Source organism: Agelaius phoeniceus, chromosome Z (assembly GCF_051311805.1).
Source record: "Agelaius phoeniceus isolate bAgePho1 chromosome Z, bAgePho1.hap1, whole genome shotgun sequence".
Taxonomy (NCBI): Eukaryota; Metazoa; Chordata; class Aves; order Passeriformes; family Icteridae; genus Agelaius; species Agelaius phoeniceus.
The window spans coordinates 84,911,757-84,934,953 of NC_135303.1; the positions used below are offsets into that span (position 1 = coordinate 84,911,757).

Here is a 23,197-nt window from a genome sequence, read left to right on the forward strand (position 1 = left end):
GTGGAACAAATTGAATGACAATTTTTATGGTGCTGATTTAGAAAGACCACTGGTAAAATGCTGAACACATGCAGTTACCATAGAGTACAGAAGGTTTATTCCTCTGCTGTGTATAGAAATTCTGGTTTACTGGATTTAACAAGAGAAGAGAACTGAAGTCCATCAAGTCAAGCAGCAACAATCTACAGCCTGAGATAAGACAAATGCCACTCAGCAGCAAGAGTGACAATTCAGCTGAGCCGGGTGTGCTGGTGAGATGAAGATGTATCCAAATGCATCAGAAACCTCCCAGGATCCACCTAACATTGTTTGCATGATCCTGACCACAGAGGCATCACCTCAGGCTTGTTTTTCACAACAAAAACCTAAATACCAGGTTTACAGAGATCTGAGTGTTATTTCAGGGGGGAAGGAGAAGAAAAAGAGGAATGCAAAACCAAGCTGGCAAAGAAAACAGAAATAAAAGACATGGTGAAGAAATGAAAAGGGGAGACAACCATGGAGAAAGGGTATGGAAACCAAAGGCAGGGATAGCAGAGACAGTAGAGAGGGACATATGAAAAGGGACTGAGGAAAGAGGGAGATGTTGGCAGAGCCCTGCACTGAGCTTTGATTTGCTGTAACCAAGAGTTCCCATTAAAAATAATTTCCTATTAATGGAGAAGTTGAACAACAGCTTATATGTATCCCATTCCTGAAAATCTCAAGACACTAACACATGTAACAGCAACCCCAGCACATCAAAAATGTCTGTATCTCAGGTGAACAATAAGAGGCAAAGGAAGGAAAATTCAAGTATTAGCAGCTTGTATTACTATCAAAGATCCAGAAAAATTCTGTAGTGACACAGCATTATTGCAGTCAGGCTACATTCTAGTGAAATGCATGTCATTATTCACAAATGAATGCACATGTAAAACCCCAGAGCAACTGGGAAGAAACACCAGATGATAACTATAAATTTCCAAAGCTGGTATGCAGATCAGAAAAAACACAGAGGAAATGGAGCTTATCTGTCCTCCAGATTTTACAAAGATAAAAATCCCAGACTGCCAGCCTCTGCACAAACCACTGTACTCAATCTGCATGGAGGGAATGACTGATCTCTGAAACCAGCTGAGAATGTTCCTAACCACTACCTCCCTGACAGAAAAAGGCCTGATGGTTGGCACAACACTACTCATTGTTTGAAACTGCAACAAGGAGAAAACCACCAAGTGCTAAGACAACCCTCATGGATACAAGGTCTGTCCTTGGAGGAGAAGCATTACCACCACCCATCCTCCCTTCTTTTGAGGATAAAAAAAGTCCTCAAGCTGACAGTGATGACCTTGAGCCAGCTACTTACCTGTCCACCTCAGTGCTACCAAGTTCCATATGAACAGCATGAAAATTCCACAGACTTTCCATGCCCAAGGCAAATAGCAGCCAATGCCAAGCAGGCCAGGGCAAAGAGAGGAGCAGCTGCCTTTAGACAGCAGCTCCTTACCCTGCACATTTTCTCCCACTGAGAAGCTGGGTTTGGCTGACCAGGCTATGCTACAGCTACAGACTGGGGAAAGCAATGCTGCAGGAGCAGAGAAAGAGATGCAAAAACAGAGAGTAAGGGATTTTCAGTCAGAAGCTCAAAACTCTGCTTTTGTTTGTTTTTACTAACACCCACTTCATTTTAGTGTCTAACATTTTGGAAAAAAATGAATTTATTAAAGATTCAACACATATGCTGCTTCATTTAAGATTCAGGAGCTAACAGTATACATCTCAGTCCTTCAGCATAATCGCAGAAGACCTGGGTTGACAGTCTTGATATTTTGAAGGTTAATGAAAACAGAATTTCTTTTTAGCCTTTTCAAGTTGTTTTTGTGCTTCATAAAAGAAATATGCATAACCATGATTTGTTAAGAAAACATCCCTTCCAGATCACCCTTGGACAAATTTAAACCTGTGCAAACTCAAACTAAAAACACCAAGAAGTCCAGACAGATATAAAATGGGAAGCTGTAATTCCAAAACCATACAACAACATACAGCAACAATGGAATACATGATACAGACAAGTCAGACTAGTCACTCCATGTGTTCATAAATACCAACACAGTGTGTGTCTTGGTTATCACATTATTTTGTATCTCTAAGTTTCAGTACTCAAAAAATGAGGTTTCATATAAACCTCCAATTAAGGACTAAGCAATGCAAGCAGCCTGGTGTCTTGGAAGCTAAAACAGTTTTGTCATTAACACATTTTATAAAGCACATCTAGGTTTCCACTGTTAGCTGAATATAACATATGCTTGTTCTGTGCCTCAGTTATGAAACCATTCAAGGAGGAACTCCTCCTCCCCACTTCACACTGTCAAGCCTGGATCAGCAGGGACACTGTAAAAAAGCAGAATATTCCAAGTTTTTGATGCCATCTAATTTGACTGTCTGTGTGCCACTTTGTTTCATTTCTGTTCACAAGCCTCTGAGATTGGCTGGGACCTACTATCTCTGTCAGAACATTATCATTTGTTGCTGACCACTGCTTATAGTCATGCTGGTGAATTATTCAATCCCCCATTATATCCCATGTTAGGCACAAACAGAAATCATCTAAGTAAGTTTATAAAAGCAAACTAAACTCCCGATAGTATATTTGGTTCTGATAAAGTATCATTTGCAGAATGTTCTGGTCAGTTCTTTTATCTGTGCTTAAAAAAATCTCCTATTCCCATGGCTAATACCCTCAACATAGTGTGAACAGATCTCAGATTCCATAAAAGTCTACATTCTTCCCGTGTTCAATGTAATTCCCAAAACTAAACAGGTGGTATTTTAGTGGAATAAGCTTCTAAAATAGAAAACATACATTGAATAGCTTTTTAGAAGGAAGTCAAGTTTTCAGTAAGCACAATGCCAAAGAAGGTTTTGTAACAAATACCACCATTTCCAGCTCAGTTTTGGAACACTCCAGATGAGGGCAAAGGCCTCTGCATAAAAGGAGATAAGAAAGCACAAGAGGCAAGTGAGCTAGAAGGATCTGACAGAGACAAGGACAGGTACTGGAGTGTGACATTGGAATGCTCTCCTTGCTCCCCAGTTCACCACATTCAGCTTATGCTGAAATTTTTGAGTATTTCATTTCACTAAACAAGATGGCCCTTCTAGCCACCTTTATGTTGGCTAAACAAAATCAATTGAGATTTGAGAATTTAAGCAGAGCTTGGATCTACATCAAATCATCCAGTGTACCCACTAAGTTATTACAAACTTGTGCATCTTATCAGTAGCCATAGCAAAAAGGCAGAGTGCCACCTAATTTTATCTTCAATGTAAAGTTGTAACATTTCTACCACTGCATTGATGCCTAACACAGCTGCTTTGTCCTACAAATTTCCAGGCTACCAAGTCACACACTATTTGGCAAAGAGATTTAAACACTGTTACAGACAAGATTTATATACCCCTTCCTGAGATACAATTTTGGACTATAGCTGGTCCCCTAACATGACATACATGCATAATAGCAAAGAGGAATTTAATCTACAGCAGCAGAGAGAAAAGATTTGGTGCCTTTTCTTCTTACGACTTTTAATCTCAGACTTTAAGTACAAGCCTCACTGCTGGAGGACACATATTTATGGCTTGAGCATAAAGTTCGGGAATCATTTTTCTACCAGTTTAAAATCTTTAACTTTCAAACAGTTTATATTTCACTGTAATAAAAAATTCAAATTGATTGCTCCTATTGCTATGATACTAAATGATGACTAATAAAGTTTAAAGTCCTTGAAAAACTGCATTAGAAAAAAAACAAGCTTTCATGAAGAGCACTAGACAAATTATGAAAGCTAGAGTGTTTAAATGAATATTTGCTTTGTCTGATCACTGCTTATAGAGACACTTGTCAATATTGGCAGTGTTCAACATTTCAATAAGAACTTTACATTCAGGTCTTATGTAAAAGTAAAAACTATTTCCTTGTCACCACCTTTCAAAATGCAGCCTATACTCTAGGAAAACAACAACTAAAAAACCCTATTTAGAAGATCAGCAGCAAAATCAAAGCCCTAAAGTTCTCTACAGTAACATCAAACTTTGTTACTGTATCATCTCCTAATATAACCAGTATTTTTATTTTTAAATTCCATATGCTGAGCACTCTTCCTTAGGCATATCCACTCCTAAAATTGTAGGCAGATGTTTTAGAATAAAACCTTGAATCTGTGTTCCTTTCAGCAGATCTATCATGCCTTCAGTCAGCCCAGAGAGTGAGTGCCACAAAGCCACAGGAAAACAAGTATCCCAGAGGGGATTTATCCTAAACAAAGAGAAACAGGAGCTGCCAGTCACCCAGAAGCAGAGAGGCCAAGGATCTAGCTTTCCCAGCCCAGCAGTAAACTATCACAAAAAAGCTCACACAATGGTTCCCCTTGTATGGACTAAAACAGTTTTTCCCTGGCCTAGCTTAAATCAATAAATAAATAAATAAAGCCATTCATGTGTGGTGTTTTGAATTACACTTACACTGAACAGTCTTTTGAGTTGTAACTGCATTGCAGCCAGAAGTTCCACTCCCACTAGAGCACAGCTATACAACAGGATTGCAACACAATCCTTGGGGTCACCTATCTTTGAGTAGGGTAAAATAACCATTAATGATTACTTACCCTTCCCAAAGTGGTGTGGACTAGAGATGCTGTAGGTGGCTGCTGACCTCTGTTGTTTAAGTGCTGAATCAGGCTGGTAACTACAAAAAATCAGCAAGAATCTTGATGTATAGCACACACCTTTACAACAAAGAGGGCAGTGTCACCTCCCAGCATTCTCAATGCTGCCTGACCCTCCACTGTCACGGATCATGCACCTCTGTGAACAATTAGGAGTGGCATGTTCTGGCCTGTTTAAGTGTTTTGATGCTGATGCCTTGAGAAACTGGTAGAGCAGATCTCTTTTTTATATATATACTATTACCAAAGAAGAAAAGCAAATACTCTGCCATTTGCTGCAACAGGGTCATTCACCCCACAGCAGGGCTGGACACCCCCAGCCCAGTAACATATTAATGGCAGCAGAAAATGCTGCATCCACAGCACAGCACAAATATAAAATCAGTGTTTGGGGCTTGCTGGGGAGTAAGGGGCAGGGAAGGCATTCATCTGGCTGTTAAGCAGACAAAACTCCTCAACAGTGCCATGGGAAGCATCATCATCTCAGCATTAGAACAGGGGGAATGAATAAGCCTGCCCGATGCACCAGTGGAATTTTAGCTCCCAAAAAGAAAAGAAAACCAGTGAGCATCAGGAATGAAACCTCTCAAGGGTCAGCCTTTGTGGTACCTTTGAAATAGCAGTGCATACAGAGGATTTAGAAGAATTTTGCAAAACCAGATTTCTTCAAATATCAGTGCAAAGAAGGGTCACAACAACAAACTGATCTGGCATTCAAATAGCACCATACACATTCCTAAAACGTGTATAAAACATTTTGCCAGATTTTAAGTAGATAAAAAGCTGCTTATGTATCTAAAACAACTGCAGCATTTTTTTCCTGCATGCATGTGCACACACACATGTTCCAAAGAGCATTAAGAGATGTAATCTTGTTTTTTTCTCTCTCATCTTATGGCAGACCAAGCACAGGCTGGCTTTGATTCTTTCTACTGGTAAAAGAGTATATGAGAAGCTATTGCTTCTTTTGTTGCCAGTACCAACCTACTGCGGGTACCTATCCAGAGCCAAGCAAAATTTTTACCTTCTTCTGATAAAAAAGAAGCACAACAAAACCTACAATAAAACACACACACACACACATATACACAACAAGAAAAAAAAAAACCACAAAAAACCACCACACAGACACACAAAACTGCCCAAAATAAAGAAAATCCAAAACAAAACAAACAAATGTACAAACAAAAAACCCCAAACGAACCAATCAACCAACAAAAACCAACAAAAAATTAAAAAAAACAAACCCAAAAACCAGTAACAAAATAATCCCCCCCCCCAAAAAAAAAACAACCCCACCAAAACAAAACAAAACCCAAAAATATAAACCACAATAAAACATCAAGACCCACCACAACTCTGGTAACCAGGGATTTTACAGAGCAAAGGACTAAAGGAAATGGAACAAAAACACTGAAACAGAAAAGGGACAATAAGTTACACTTAGGTTATCTTTCCTGAGAATCATACTGAACAAACTTTCTCTCTTCCAGATTTGTAAACTCCCTGACAAATGGTGTAGGGTAGTATTTACAGCAGCTGATATTAACCAAGTCTGCCAAATTGATTCTACAAAGATGCAGAGTATCCTTCTCATCCCAGTCTGCACTGAAACTGATCCAAATCAGAGTTGCATTTAAAATACTCACAGTGTTACTCAGTTGTGGATTATAATGGACTTCTATGTGTCCAGAAATTATCTTGAGCATGCAAGGAAAACATTTCTGTAACTCCTCATAATAAATAACTTAGAGCTTATTGACTCAATGCCAAAGTAATCAAATAATATGTTTTCAATCTGCATAATTTAAAGTGAATTTCCAGACAACAAAACCTTGCTTTCTTTTCAATTTACATTTAATTTCAGGCTGTGGGTAAAAGCCAAAATGGAGATGCTGCAGTTTTCTAACAATGACATATCAAAATTTAATAATTATGACTACATTTAATAGAAAGGCAAACAAAACTGGATGCATGGACACTCCAATGCTTTGCTTATTGCTTGGGATCACTGGAAGTTAAATCAATTGGAAGCATGTGATCATTCTGGGGCAGGAGGAATACACAGGGACGCACAGCAGTTGGGAGTTTAAAATGAAATGGTTAACTATAATGAAGGAAAGAGGCAAAAGTGCCAAAATCAGCAGGGCCTAGAAAAGACTATATATGCAACAGAACCACCTGCCTCATTTAAGAATAGGTAGGAAGCTCAAATCCCACACTACCTCAGAAATTATGGGTCAGAGTCTTCTAAGAACAAAACAGCATTTGAGACTGTGAAAAGGAGCCTGAAAGCTCAACAATCTCTGGAAACATTCGAGCTCCCAGTGCGGGCTGAGATTTCCCATGGCACCAAGCCAAGGCAGCAGCAGCCCATGCATGCCCAGGGACAAAAAACCACCCTCAGATCACAGGCTGGCTTTCAGATGGGGCCACTTCTCTTCTCTCACATCCTGCTCCATCCTTCTCCCCGCCTCTGCTCAGGGGAGGTAACAGAACAAGCTGCATCCCTGCAGGAAGTGGGAAACCATCACAAGAAAATCTGGTTTGGAAAAGGTAAAAGATGTGCAAAAATACAGATGCAGAAGAGAGCAGAAGTGTAATCTAATTTTAACATGCAAGGACACGTATCTTCCTAATTAGTGAACCTGAACCTGTCTGCTGGAATAGTATTTTCTCTAGCTGGAACAAGGACATCAAAATGGTCTTCTGAGAGTGGCCAGAGTGGCTAAGCAGGACACCAGTCGCATGTGCAGTTATGTACAATTATTTTTTTAAGTGCAAGCTATGTGAAATGTTTTGCAGAACTCTTGTTCTATAGTGCCTCAGGTTTTAAGATAATTTTGTGGTTTTTGAAGGATTGGGAAAACATTCTCGTGGAGTAAAACCTACTCACACTGAGCATGTTTTTTCCCTTCCTCTAAATAAATGCTTAGTTTGCTGTCCTGTTCCAAACAGTAACCATACCTCATCTGGTACACTGAGAAAATGAAAATGAAAAATGATGCGGTGGAAAATTGGATGAGCCTTAAGTGTTCTTGAGGATGTTTTTATTTTATCTAAAAATATACCTACCAATTACTTACCCACATGGTAAGTAAGAACATTCCATATTGAACACATTTTAGTGTGGTAAAGGACACCCACCCTGCTCCTGAGTTCCTGTGTCACATGCAAAGGTCAGGTCAGCTTTCAATAGAGATGCAATCTGTGCATGTTCTGTGTTAAACTCCTGAGTCTCAAAGGACTGTGCTGTATTGAGGCAAGCTGACAACTCTTATGCACAAGTTGATGCAGGCAGAGTTCGTTTTTCAAAAGTACCTCTATATTAAATGTCTATTTTGTATTTTTTCCATAGATATTCATAGATATTAAATAGATATTCATAGACATCAGATACTTGCAGGCAGTAAACAAGCCAAAGTACATGCGGTGCCATCAGCTTTATTGAAAATTCTTAAATACATTAACAACAGACTGCTATGAAATGTTTAACATCCATTCTAATGAGTGTTTTAATCCCATGAATGATTATATTAATTTCTATGTGACATTAATTGTTCAAACCACAGGGCCTTCAACTGAATATTGCAAAAGGTCACTTTCCAGCAAGATGCAGGCTGTTAACAGGCAGCACAACAAGGGTGGCCATAGTGCTGCTTCTCATTGTGTCTGCCTGCAAGAGCCCAGCTGGTTCTCCAGGGGAGAAACCAGCTACAGGCAGATGTAAAAGCACCCTGATGTGGGAACAGGTGCAGCTATTTTCCCCACACAGAAGCATTACCTCTAATTTACCCATACATCTCAATACTTGGGAGATTCAATCAAATCAGCCTCCCTCAAACAAAAGGAAAGCCCAGGGCACAGAGCAAGGAAAATAATTTCAGCAAATAACACATTCATTTCTTGGACACTTCATACAGCAGACAGTTTTTCTTTCACTTTTTGACATTATGGGTTCTGCAAACTATGTTGGTATGATTTAATCAAATATTAGTTTCTCCCAAAATGTTTCTTATTTACAGGCTTAGCAAATCAACTGTACCCTTTTGACCATTTAAAAAACAAAACAAAACACACCAAAAAAAACCCCCAAAGCAGAACAAGAACAGCATAACAACAATAACAACAAAAACCCCAAAACCAAAAAGTAACAAAAAACAAACAAAACAAAAAACCCAAACAAACAAAAAAACAACCCCACCAAACAAAAAACCTCTGCTTTATTCTTAACATACTTTTTTTTTTTTTTTTTCCCCAAAATGGGAGGACGCAGAAAGTGTTGCCTAGAATGAACTAGAATGAAAGTATTACTGGAATACTTTGATATAGAGTTCTACATGTTCCAGCTACACAGCACAATCAGGTTTCCTGGGCAATTGGTTAATGTCTAGAGTTGCTGAAGATACTTTAAAGATAACATAACAAGAGTATACAGAGAAATTAATTCTACTCAAAAAAGGTAAACAGTAATTAGCATTTCCTAATACTATCAGTTTTGAGGCAATCCTATAATCAGCCTAATGGATAAACAGCCTGCAATGTGTAATATGCAGATCTTAAAGGATTTGAAGTAGAGGATAAAAGATTTGTTTAAATTATGAGGCTTGAATTTTATTCATGTTGCTGCCAAAAGTAGATAAGACATTCACAAGAGACATCACTGAGCTTTCATCTATTGTGTGTTAAAAGCAGTGTTTCAGAAATCTAATTTTGCAGATCATCAGATACAGTAAGTGCTATATTATTTTTCCATCCATGTTTTCAGAAGCATAAAAAATGCAAGACAAGACAAGCAGAAATTAGTAAAAATATTTTTCCATCCATCAACGCAGCATTGAAAAGTAATAGTGAAGAAATTAGACATCAAGTACACAAATCTCTGGTGCATTTTAAAAGGCTACCAGTAGTACTTGTCTCCACTTATTTTCTGCCTCTTAAAATTTCATTAAACAGTAATAAAAATTATATTTAACACAGGAAGTTTTAGCAGAACACAGCCTAATATAGTCACATGAAAAAACATAGCTTTCTCACTGGTAGAAATATTACAAGGGTCTGACAATCTTAGTCACTTTGAACACATTTTCTGTGCCTATTGCACACAAGGACAAGAGCAAGTGCAAGACTCAATGCCTGATTTCACTTCCTGGCATCAGAAGCTGCAGAGCAATATTTTGAGGAGCACAGCTTTTCATAACTGCACAGAAATTTAAGTACTTCTAATAAGAAAATGTCGGTCAGATGTACTATCACTTGACATCTAACCACAAAAGGAAATCAAGTACATTGAAAGAGGAAAAAATATTGAGAAGAAATAAGTCTAACTTACAACACTGGGAGGCAGCACTGGGCAATGGTTTCTTCTGGACTTCCTCCTGAAAGGGATACTAAAGGAAGGAAAGAAAAAATAGGAAGGAATATAGAGAGATAAGAAAGCACGTGGTAACTTTATGACAGCATGCCACACATAAGAGAAAATATCCCTGGTATGATCAAAGCACAATATCTATAAGCATAATATCTGTAATATAATCTCCATTATATCTGTATTTAAACACACTCCCAGAAATGTCCTCTTTTTTCATGCCAAAATCACGTTACAAAGTGCACTTCTGTTTAAGGTGAAGTCTGCTTTAGAACAAGCGCAGGCCCTATTACCAATTCTGAGACCTTCATTAGACATTGAAAAGACCTGACTTTCCACACCACAATGCCAGTGTGATAGGGAGCTCCAAACTGGGAATAAGCCTGTTCACATTTAGGCACTCCAGCACAGCCTCAACAGCTCAAATCTCATGTGGGCTCGCACCAAATCCAGAGCACGAGATGGCAGCAGTAAGGTAATTAATGTGCCTGGCAAGGCAAGAACACAATGTTTGCCCGGCCAACACTTGCAAACTCTCCTGTGATCCACTTCACATCCAAAGTGAAGAATTTTTCATCTCATTTAATACTAAATTAGAGAACACAGAGATATTTCAATTAGCCAGCTTTGACTTTTTGCAAAGCTGTTTGTTACAGCATCAAAGCGTTCCCTAGGGGAATGCCAGTGGTTTTATTTTGTTATTCTCTTCTATCTTGTACTACATAAAGATATGAGAAAATTAGGACAATTGACCAAAATAATGAGAACGGTATTTGCTAGGGAAAAAAGATCTGACAACAAAGGAAGTGGCAAACTTAGCAAGCTGGTGCTGCAGCCTGTGCAAAACACAGCCACCAAGACAGTCTCTCCTTGGATTTGGTAGGGATTAATGACCAGTTCTGTGCATGGAAGGTGACAACAGCAGACTTCCGCTGCAGTTATCTTTCAATCTGTGCTATTTAAAATGCACAAGGGATCCTGAAAGGTGGCTAGTCTTATCATCAGCAAACTGCCAACCCACTGAGTTAATCAGGACTGTGAAAACAAGAACTGCCGGATCTCACAGCACTGACTGGTTGACAGAGTGGTGAAAGGAAGTCTGCTGATGAGCAATTTCAGTAGCACAGGACAGCAGTGGGTTCTGAGTTATTATCCTCAGAGATCCCAGAACGGCAGCAGTTTGCTCTTTTTAAGGCATCAGCTCCCCGGCTATCAAGAGTCCCAAAATGAAAACGGAATATTAAGTGTTCATAGGAAGAGAGGCTGGAAAGCTTTTCTATGACACCATCTGAACTCCAAATGAACCTGCTCCTTCAATACTCCTCTGCAGCTTTTGTCTGTTCATTCATTATCTCAAACAGAGATAGGTGCACTTAAAACAAAGTAGACAAAAGCACAAAGTTGTCTCGTGCTAAAAAACACTGTGCAGACCAGGATTCCGCAGCCCAAAAGGTGAGGTCTGTAAAGCTGAGTGGCAGGGACTGAATGCATGAGGATCAGTCATTTAACTTCTTCAACAACCTGCCTCCAGCTGGTTTCTCAAACACTGGGCTTGTTTGCTCAGAGCAATTAAGATATTTCTTCAGGCAATGCACAATTAAGGTGGTGAATTCCTTTGCAAAAACATAACTGATCTGGGTGCATTTAAAGGGCAACTGGCATCCACAAAAGAGAAATCCATTGAGTGCTGTTCAAGACAAGGATACTGCCTCTGGCTCTGGAAGTTCCTGAGCTACAAGTCACTGCCACTTACAGGAATATGCAAAGAATCATCCCCATTCTGGGTGGCTGGCTAATGTGGAGAACTATAGAAGAACCACCTGAGGTCAGGCCCTGCACAGGTTTTTTTCGCCCTAGTCGAAGGGAACATCCATAACAAATATAAAATCACTATGTCCCAAATACAGAGATATTACTTCATTACTGGTATTTGATAAGAGCACACAGTTAGCAAGCAGATGTGTGGCACTGCAGGGAAAGGGGAGACCCAGAAAGCTCAGGATATCTTTCAGCACGTACCAGCTCAGTGAAGCACTAGAGGGCACCTGTGCCTCGCTGAAGTACCTGAACTGCTGCTCCAGCCCGCGGGAGCGGGGAGGCACCACAGCAGCACCACTGACAGGACAACTGACAGACTGGGCTTTTCATCCGTTCTTAGAGGCTTTCAAACTTCTAGGAAGGCAGGAGAGGCTGCCCTAAATTCTTTAAGTTTTTATCTACCCGAATATTGGTCTGTCCTCAGTCAAAAATAAACTCCACCTTACTTCCTTCATCTCCACAGTAAACTAAATCACTCACATAATAAACTGAAAAGAATAGATGAAGGATCCCAGAACAAAAAGCTCCTGAAGTCATTGCATTGGTAGAGTATTTTGCAAGTTATCTTGTTATGGAAACACTCGCTATGGAAAGAGACCTGTCAAAAAGGCTTCACCAGCACCATACTCTCACTCTATGACGTTAACATCAACAAATGAGTATTGGGGTTTTCTATAACTTCATTTCTGGTACAGGCGTTAACATGTTAAATCTTATTCTGCAAACAGCATGAACTGCAAACAAAATTTTAGTCATCCAACACTCTCTCTTAAAAATAAAAAAGGAACTTCTATTTTATAGCTGCTTAGCCAAGTACACACCAGAGCTAGGGAACCAAAGCCATAGCTACAACTTATTCTAACACAAGATACGCATAAACTGAGCCATTAACAGCTGCATTAGGACAAAAGCCAACACATCCAACAGTCCTCAGTTCAAATAAAGAATCATTATCTTGTTTTGTCATCTTCAAAGAAATAGTCAACTGCAAAAAAAGTCCTTTTTGACTTGATTTCACAAAAAGAACCTACCACAGCCTGTCAAAAATGGTTTCAAGTGGTTTCACTGTCTGCTCAGGTAAAGCACGGTGTTGCCTTTCCTTTGAACATATCTGCATAAACAGAACATTTTTCAAGCACTTCCAGCTTGCAGAAGAATATTCTCCTCCTTAACACTAAACAGCATGCTTGAGAAAAGAGTTCTGTAAGCAGTATGGAAGACTTGTAAATTATCAACATTCAGTACTTACACTAATCCCAGGGATCCAATACAAAGAATAAAAGCTAGTTATAAGACATTGAGGGCTACAATATTCTTTCAGTTTAGATATTTACCTCATCATCTCCCAGTGAATTTATTTGTTCTAATTTTCTGGTCCAGTATCTGGCCTCTTCTTCAGGGATATCTAAGTTAAAAGAGTAAGTCACACCACCTTATTAACCAGGTAACTTTGCATTCATCACCATTACTATTAAAGATCACACACAAAAAAACCCACATGTGATTTCCAAGAAAAATGACTGTCTTATGTTACCACTCAGATGGAAAATAAACATTGTAAATAGCAGCACACTTCAAGGGCTTACCTGCTTTCTTGTTTAAAGCTGATTAACCAAATCCACACTTACACAAAGGTAGGAAAGAGAAAGACAAACTAGTTCACATTTATTTCAAGTATTAGCTTGATGGAGAGCCATTTCACAACAGCAAGTGTATTTTAATACACTTGTTTATGTTTGGTAACACATAACACAAGAGCATCTTCTGGAGGCTTTTTATAATTTTTATAAGGCAGAACAAGGGCTGCCTTGAATAGCATACCTTATGCACACTGATAGCACACCTCCTGGTGTAGCACAAATTAGGTACCAAAAAATAAATGATCTCTTATTTCTTTGCCAGCAATAAGCCAAATATTTTGAGGGTATAATGAGTGTTATAGGCAGTCATATTCACATGAAAGCACATTCTTACTTTTACGCCACACTGCAGCTTCATTGTGAAATGAATCACAACATTTTCACTGTCGAGAAGAGTTACCAAGCTGACAGCAAGTAGCAAGCATTATCACTTTTATTGTGGTAACTATTTTCTATTTCACACCCTGAAGTAATATACTGTCCTAATAGAACACTGACTTCTGTGACTCAAAATTTCGCCTTTCAAAGCACATGCTCAGAGATACAGATAACCTGCTGTGAAAAGCTTAACACAAAATTATTTAGGGATGGAGTGGTGTGAAAACATTGGAAAAGGAAAAAAAAAATGTGGATTTGTTTTGTTTGCGGTTTTTTCTAGCCACTCAACATCCCTGAATGTAGCAACTTCTGAAATCTGCCTATTTATGGCCTGGAACTGCACCACTGCAGAAACATCAAAGCTCACAGAGGAAGGAAATGGAGGGAGTGCTCCAGCTAAAAACACCACCAGCCCTGCAAGCTGACAGGAAGATAGTGCTATACCAGTTCAGCTGGTTTTCCCATCTCCTGTAACTCTTTACACTTTCAGGTGGCCTCAAAAAGAGCCAGTAAGTTTGCTTCCCTGCAGTGAGCTGTAGTCCATGGACACCACCACAATGATATGCTAAGTTATGCATTGGCAAGAATGGGAGAAGCAGGACAGGGTGGCCTCCTGATGAAAAGGTCATTGTAAAAGTTACATCCACTTTCACTCCTCACAGAAAAAAAAAATAAGAAGATTTATTGGCAGGTGAGCATCCCACTGGAACCCACAATGCTTTCAGAAAGGACCAAGAACTGCTTTCTTCTTGTAACTGAGAGAATGTTTGTTCTACATGTGGCCTCTCTCAGCCACACAAACGACCATCCTAGGAAAGCAACAAGGCCAAAAACACTGCAGGTAACAGAACACAAACCACTGTAAACAGGTACATGCCAGATTTAGTGGAATTTCAAGTTTCAGCAGTAGATCTTTCCTTGGACTATGAACTCATGTCCACATCTTTGTAACAGAAACACCACTGAATTTCTATGGAACTAGCCTCACCCACACAAGGTGTTAAAATACTCCACAGTTGAGAAAGTTTTATGGAAGCTTAGGATCTGACTCCAAAAAACCTGCAATAAGTAGAAAAAAAGACAACCCATTTCTCCTTGCTTGGAGAGAAACCAAAGTAATTTATTTTAACCAAAATACACAAGCCAGCTGCTTTCTGATGTACAGTACATTACTTTGTTGTGAAAACCCATCAGAAAACAAGATAAGAGAAACATGAGAGACTCTTCCACAACTACAAGCGTTGTAGGAACACATACATGTTTTTGATCTTCAGGGCTGTGGATCACAGCTTCACAGATTTATTAGATAGTCTGTGCAAATTAGGGCTGGCATTCAAAGCAAATCTGGACAGAACTGATCTAGAAAGAAGGCTAGAATCAGTGAAGTGAATGGCTATCAACATGCAACCTGATGAGATTTAGGAGAACAAACTCCAGCAATGACATGCAGAAATCGAAAAATTACAGCAAAGCCCATGGAATTGTCTTGGAAAGACATCATTTCTCTAAGAGGTAAAGAAAAACTCATGAAACAAGAACTAAAAGTCAGAGCTCAAACAATTCAAATCAGGAGCCTGAAATCAAGACAAAAGAGACTAAGGAAGGGTGAAGCAATGACTACCATCAACACTGCAGAAATTGAGGATGTCTCAGGGTAGAGGCCTCAATGCCTTCCCAAAAACCATGATGTAGTGGCATGCCCAGATATCAAGGAGCAACACTTGTCTCTTGGATTTACTGGTCTTATCTTACAGCCCAGATGCCCATTTCATAAACAGGGCTGGCAGATTTTTACTGCTGGACTGCTGCTTCTATTGAAGCTTCTTACGCAGGTCAGAGATAAAGATCAGCTACTATCCAGATAACCGCTGCTGTAAGGACATCTTCCTGATCTCAGAGAAACACTTGTCATCAATACTAGTATCATTAAAATTATTTTTCAGCAAACTTTAAACATGAAGCAACTGGCCTATGATCTTGAGTCAAGTTACCTGCCCAAAAGAAATCCCAATGAGATAGAATTTTTTTTTGTTTTGAGGAAGCTTCTGTTGTGTTTTGCCTCAATCAGCAGTTTTGTTGAAGCTGCTTCTCTGGAATGCACAGAGTGGAAATCCCTACCACAGAGATCACAGACTGCTTGCAAGGCTCCATCCCCTGGCCAGCTCCTGCATCACTGCTCAGCTTTTGACCACAGTGGAAATTACTGCACTACCTTAACTTCTGCTTAAAAGATAAAAAGATGAACTAGTCCAGAGAGAGGCCACCTGAGGCCTCAGCCATCTCAGGACTCCACTGACATCATGCTTGATGAACACAAGGAGTAGGGCCTTATGTCAGTGAAAAAAAATTGCTGAAAAACAACAGAGAGGAGACAGACAGGTAGAGTCAGTATCTTTTGGTGCTTATTAATCTGAAAGCCACACAGAAACACTGCAAGCTTTACTATCCTTGCTCTTACTGCCATCCTCAGCTGGAAGCTGAACCCCATCTTCTCTGAGCTCCTGAATCTGCAGGGTCCATAAGCAGGCACAGACATGGCAATGGCTGGTGTGGGGGCTGAGCAACTCCCACAGCATCTCTTAGGACTGAAGGCTCCAAGTTGAGCTGATGTGAGATTCCTCGGCACAGGAGCAGGGGTGTGGGTGGAGGTCCCAGGTGGGGCTGCTCAGGGCAAGTGCATGCCCTAACACCTGGAATGGGCACACAGCAGTACAGTGACTTGTCAGAGTAAGAAAGGAAAAAAGAGGAGAATTTGGTGCATCCATACAGACCACTCAGTTAAACACCTCAGAAAGCAAAATATGGCAGCATTCCTGCTTAGAGATCTCTAGCTTGGCAACAACCAGGCACTTCAGCCCTAAAGCTTTTCATCTCCTCAGGTTTTCTGGTCCTTGCTCTGAACCTTGCACATCACCTTGTTCCTTCTGAGCTTTCCCAAGGTAGCAAGTCCTGGGCTGGGGCAAAACCTAGCTTGGCAGGAGTGAGAACAAGTGCTGAAAGCAGAAATTATACCCTCTCTCCTCCTATTTTCCTGGAAGTGTTCACCTGGCTTCCTCTCTTCCAAGCCCAAATTTCTTCCCTTTTCCAATGTATAAGTTCTCACTGAAATGACTTGGCTGAGCTGAGTTTTTTCTTCCTGTTCAGTTCCCAAGACACTAAAATAACAAAGCACATTTATCTACCTCATGGTTAGATGCAGATCAGCATGCTCCCACCCTGGGAGTGTTGAGAACACTAAAAGCATCTTCACTCCAATTATGAACTAGAAACTGCTTGGCACAGAACCAAACTGTTATAGTTTGGGAGCCAAAAGCATTTTTGAGTACTGCATCATGTGAGGGATTTGCACAGTCACTGCACTTCTAAAAAGGGGGGGGACAGAGTAAATTGCTATCAAGCAGAACAATTTTACACTTGGAAAGCAGCATCCTGAAAAATCTGTGCCAATGCACACTCACCGCATCAAAACAATAATAGCAAGATTGTCTTCTGCCTACCAGAAAATTTTCTAAATCAACCAAGGATAGCAGTATCCCTCCACTATCTCTCTTGTTCCAAAGAGGAAACAGATATTATCAGAGGAGAAAGTGGCTCCAGCCTGTCTCAGCTAACAACCACTTCTTTCCATGAAGAGGGCAGTTTATTGCCATATTTAATAGACTACCAAGCACAAACCTTCTCACTCTACAGGTTAATATAATGTTCACATTTCCCATCCTCACTATTTGTTACATTTTTGTAGCAGAGGATTTGCAGCCCTTCTGTTTCCATGAGACTGCACATCAAAGAACATGGGGCTGGCAGAGAGCATCGTATGACAGGCTGGTCCCCAGGACTGCAGTCCATCACACAGAGATATGAAACACAGCAGGGCCCACAGAGCTGCCCTCCCCTGCACAGCATGTGCTGGTGTCACACTAACTGACCACAAGGCAACAGCTGCATCTGGAACATGCCATGGCACACACAGGGGACACATGAGGGCCACCATCAGTGCTCTCTGTCCCATTACAAATCTGGCCATTGACAAAGTCTAACTCCTGCATGACCTCAAAAAAGCTTATTTTCTATCACCAGAAGCAGAGACTAAACTCCCACCAGCCTTTGCTAGGAGATGACTGCTTCCCAACTCCATGCCTGGTAAATACTTGAAAACAACATTATATGAAAGAAAAAAAATTTAAAATCTCTAAGCTGTCTTCATCACATACTACCACTATCAGCATCAGCACGTTTTGCACTTATTTTAGCTTTAGCAGCTCCCATCTCCAGAGTACCAGCAGAAGAGATATCAGGAAAAAAGAATCTTGAATGTATCAAGATTCAAGGCAGAAGCAGAAACAGCAAACTAATCTGGGATAAATATAGTGCAAACAACAAACCAGTTTCTAAATCTCTTTGCATACACCATCATATTTTACATCAAGGACTTCAGCTTTCCTAGTTTTCAAATTAATTTATTCTTTTTTACAAACCCTTAAAAACCTCTCAAGCTCCGCCTAAATACAATGAAATATTTTAAATACATTGAATAACCTGGGGTACTGCATCTGTGTGCATCTAAATGAGACAGCAGCCAGAAATTATAGAAAAAGCATAGCCAAACAGCCAAACAGGAGAACACACAGGTTTTTTAAAGCTGCTATCCCAGGCAGCAGTGTTTTACCCAACTTGAAAAGCAGCACAAGCTGTACATGAGCCCACACATCACTCTGGTTCTCATGCATCTACAATAGCCCAGAGATCTTCACCTGGGAAACAAAACACAACACACAATGTTCTTAAGTGTCACTCCAAACCTGTTAGTAAAATCTTGCCTCTATGGCCCAGCTGGTGACTTAAGAACTTCCACAGCACATCAGTGATCCATTTACTTCCCTGTGTAGGGATAAAGCAGCAGCTCCCAACTCATATGACAAAAAATCTTAACATGCAGGGCACTAAGAATCCATGTTGCTGCCATCCAGCAAAGGGAAACTGACCTGCAAATCCATTGGGAGAGATGCAGAGGCAGTGCTGTGAGCTTCATGCACCCCTCCAAGGGAAAGGAGACAGAGCCTAATCCATGGTGCAGAGTCCTCCTCTGTCCCAAAGGTGATGGCAGGAGACACTTAGTCATGGTGTGAGGGGAAGCACCACTGGAGCAGGGTTGATGCCACTTTCTAGAGGAGTATGACACACCCTTAGTGCCTCCTGCTTTTCAACCTGCTTCTGACCTTGCCATGGCACATCAGACTGAAAATGGAGATCAAAGCAAAAACTGCAGCACTCTTCTAGGGAAGAGCAGCCTTTGAAGAGCTAATTCATGCATCCATATTTTCCTGGACATTATGAGACCCTGGACAGGCAGATAACTTTTCACACTCTAGAACAAAAACCGTTCAACACAACAGTGCAGAGTCCCTGTTATTTCAGTATTTGGCATGGTAAGCAAAGACATAAGTAATGCAAAAACACATTATTACCTGAAATACTTTGATTTTTAAAATTCAGATGTTCTAACATATCTACATGGAGTCTGTTTTCTTATGCTTGAAAAAAATACTTCAAAATGCAATGCAGTCCATAATATAAATGGCAGAAGAAAGCAAATTCTCTTTTGGGCGCACTCAGTACAAAGGGAGACACCAGAACCTCATATTCTTTTAAAGCAAAAGAGTGACAGTTTAAAAGCAGGTGTGGCAGAATTAATTCAGATGAGAAGGCAGTGGCTACAAGCCTTGCCTTCAGCTTTGTGTACTTGTTCTGTCCGTCCAAGAAGCCTCAACACTTGTACCAAATAACCAAGATTTTTGGTGCGGTAAAACAGGCTTGTTCCTCTTCTTGCATTAAAAGTAACTTCAGCAATAAACCTCCCACAAACAGCAGCAGTGGAACACCAGGATATTTCCCTGGGGAAGAGGGATGGCTCCTGACCAGCATCAGACAGCTGACAGGACAGCTGAGGTGTCAGGTACCTCTTCCCCTTTGCACACTGAACTGTATTTCAAGAGCAGTGCCATTGTTCCTACAGAACACTGTGCTCTCCCAGAAGTACAACCATCCAGGGGACTTGTGCACACTCACAATAGAGCATTCACAGCACAAAACTCAATTTGGATTGACTCTTCACCTGCAGGGCCAAGCCTGCATCATCCCCTGGCACCAGGAAGCAGAGTATGAGACCCACAGATGTCCTAAGTCCTTCCCACAACAATCCTGACAGATGCTGACCAAATGCCAGTGCCTGCACAAATGCTCTACCCCTGCTTAGAGCAGGATACAAATTGCTCACACTGACTTGGGCATTGCAGCAAAAAGGATGCAACAGGCAGAGGGAGAGGGTTGAGCCTTGCAATGACAGAACACTTTGAAACACTTCAATGCCCAGTGCATGAAAAAAAAAAAATAGCACAAACCCCAAAAACATCATCTCAGTTCTTAATCCCAAGCATCAGCCAAGAGCTGGAAAAAGAAGTTATACAAGCCTAGGATACATTCTGGCTAAGGCCTTACTTTTGGGGTTTATTTGGTTTGGGGGCTGTTTTTGTTTGCTTAAGTAAAATAAAATTTTAAAATTACACACAACTTTACTTGAGATCAGTTTGTTCCAATTAGCTGCTTTTGCGTATTTTGCATTTTTCAACCATAAATAATTGCCAGAAAGGCAGTTCTTACCACATTAAGTTATTTATATACTCTGCTAATGATAATGTTCAGGAGCACTAAGCATTAATGTTTCACTAACTGAACTGCACATGTCTAAGAGGGCTATGTGCACTCACCACAGAATAGCTCTAACAACACACTTGACCTCCTCTAGAGCCAAATCTGTCTAGATTCAAAGAAGCAAATGCTCTTGCTCAGGAAGAAAATGTGTGACTACACAATCCTGAAACACTATTAGAAGAAAAAACTGCTGCTAGTCTAAATATTCCAGCAACCAGGGACTTTCAAATAGTTCATACTTATTCAGATCTTGTTAGAAAGAAGCCAAACAAAAAATTAATACCAGCCACATGACCTCCACTGAACTATACTGACTGAACTGAGAATGAACACAAAACACAACTTAATTATAAAGCTTCAGTTGTTCTCACTTTCTCTCCACTGTCAGCACCCTCGGTAAGTTATGGAAATGCACTCACCAAAAGGTAATTCAAATCTTGTGTCCAGCAAAATTTTATGAGGAGTTGGGTTTTTGGTTCCACAGATTTCATCATGTTTCATTACAACTTCTGCCTCCAGCGTAGACCACTCCCCAGGACCTTCCTGTGAATCAAAGGCCTTAAGTGAACAAACATTCAAGTCTGCACCAACTTTATGCACCAACTTTATGCACCAACTCTCATACATTTGCTAATACAGTCCAAAAAGAGCTTAACAGCATTTTCAACCCTATTTTAACATCAAATTATATCCATTCAGCATGCACTGGCTTTTTCTTCCAAACTGAATTTCTTCCAAATCTCAGAGGCACCTACCAGAGCAAGCAGCAAAGAGAAGTGCTGCCTTCTCAGTGGAACTGCAAAGGCAGACCCTCAAAGGCAGGACTGAGGAGCATCTGGACAGCGAGTGGGATTGAGCACCAGCCAGACCTCATGCCCACACCGCAGAGCATCCCCACTCTTTTCCTTTTATGGAAAATACAATCTATCTCTCCCTGCTCAAATCCAATAATCTTCTAAGTAAATACTCTAAAATTTAAGTTAAAAATGCTTAGCTGCAACAACTGCCAAACTCAGTAGTTAGGACAGTTATAGACATTGACACATCCAACTTCCCATTTTTGTCCACATATATTAGCATAAGGTTCACCTAACACTACAACCAGAAGCCCTAAGAAGATACTGCATATGTGCTCTGGGCCTACCTTGTCAGCTGGACAAAACAGAGGTCTTTAGCACTAAGTCATAGGAATCTGACCATCAAACTAAGCAGCCAGTTCTTAAGACTTCAGACACTTAGGTCTGTGTTCCTTAACAGATCAGGCCCTAGTTCTTGAGTCCACACAAGTGAAATGAAACCAAAGAGCCCTATGTGAGGGCTCTCAGTTGTGATCTCACTACAAAATCAAAACTAATGTGATGAGACAGCCCTCTCTGCTCACTCAGCCTTCCTGACTTTGTAAGTGGAAGTTTTGCTGAGGAGCTCAGTCTGGGCTGCACCAGGCCAGATTTGTAATGCATTAATTATCAACACTGGAGCAAATACAGGTTCTCTGTCAGCTTAACCTCATCAGATTGGTGAATGGCCTTCAGAGCAATCCACACGGTCCCAACCAGGGTGTCCCATATCAGTCCTTTGTTCCATACTTCCACAATTAGGCCCAGGTCCAGTCGACTGATCTCACTGCAAGAAAAGTAAAGGCAGCACAGATGAGAAAAAAGCAGAATACAGTCTAATTTTGTTTCATGTTCTGCATTACCACCATGATTATACCAGTGAACTATTTCCACAGAGCCATGTCAAGTTACAGAGAGCTCCTGGAAGTGTGTGGTTGAGGCAGGTTATACTCACAGGGAACACCAGTTTCTAGTAACTCAAAGTTTAATACTAATTACACAAAGAGTGCAAACTAAAACTCTGAACTATGTCATGCATGAACTGCCAGTAGGGAACTCATCACTGCAGCTATGTACACAGGAGAAGGAAGTGTACCTTGGACCAAAACCTAGAGGTGAGCTGTTCTTTGTCATGAGGCACCCCATTTCTAACAAAGTGAGTGTCTCCCTTGGCAGCACAGCAACACAGGTGTACTCTGGCAGGTGCAAACATGCCAATACTTAACCTGTGAGTGGAGGTACTCCTAGCCAAAAGTAACAGTCCCATATCCAGCACAGCTGCATCAGCAACACTACCTATTTCTCAGGGCTGTGTGTCACCACTTCTGCTCCAGCACCAGCTACTTCCACACAGCCACTGAGTGACAGGTTCTTGGAAATACTGATCTGAAAGTTTTCACAAACAACTTTCCTTTCATTAACAAAAGGATGCATCTCAAATTTGCTTCTTCTCGATGTTTTATAGCTTTTATGCCTCGCTTCTGCATACTGGCTTGTAACATGCCTACTTCAGAACAGCCTAATACATACATGACAGACACTGGTAAAATCAACAAAGTAGAGAATAATCCTGAGCTGTCTGTTGACATCACAGCTGTCTCACATTTATCATGAAGAAAGGCTATAACCCATAATTTTTAGAGCTCAGGGCTTCCCTTTATTGCAACTGTTAATCTCCAAAAGTAGGCATCTTGGACATTCAGTGCTGCTACCCTCTGCCCAAACACACTTATGTTACAG

General features: G+C 40.5%; 1 protein-coding gene across 5 annotated transcripts in view; it reads right to left on the minus strand.

Annotated features, from left to right (window-relative positions):
* The window catches only part of UNC13B (unc-13 homolog B), a 207,700-nt gene that overhangs the window by 151,795 nt on the left and 32,708 nt on the right, over window positions 1-23,197 (minus strand). For 4 of the 5 annotated variants that reach the window (XM_077171834.1, XM_077171833.1, XM_077171832.1 and 1 more), the window contains exons 4-7: window positions 22,127-22,244; window positions 21,041-21,164; window positions 13,230-13,300; window positions 10,042-10,099 (exon numbers count right to left, since the gene is read on the minus strand). In XM_077171834.1, coding sequence (XP_077027949.1) covers window positions 10,042-10,099; window positions 13,230-13,300; window positions 21,041-21,164; window positions 22,127-22,244 — 371 coding nt within the window. The remainder of the gene's footprint in view (window positions 1-10,041; window positions 10,100-13,229; window positions 13,301-21,040; window positions 21,165-22,126; window positions 22,245-23,197) is intronic. The other variant, XM_077171835.1, reaches the window with a different exon arrangement.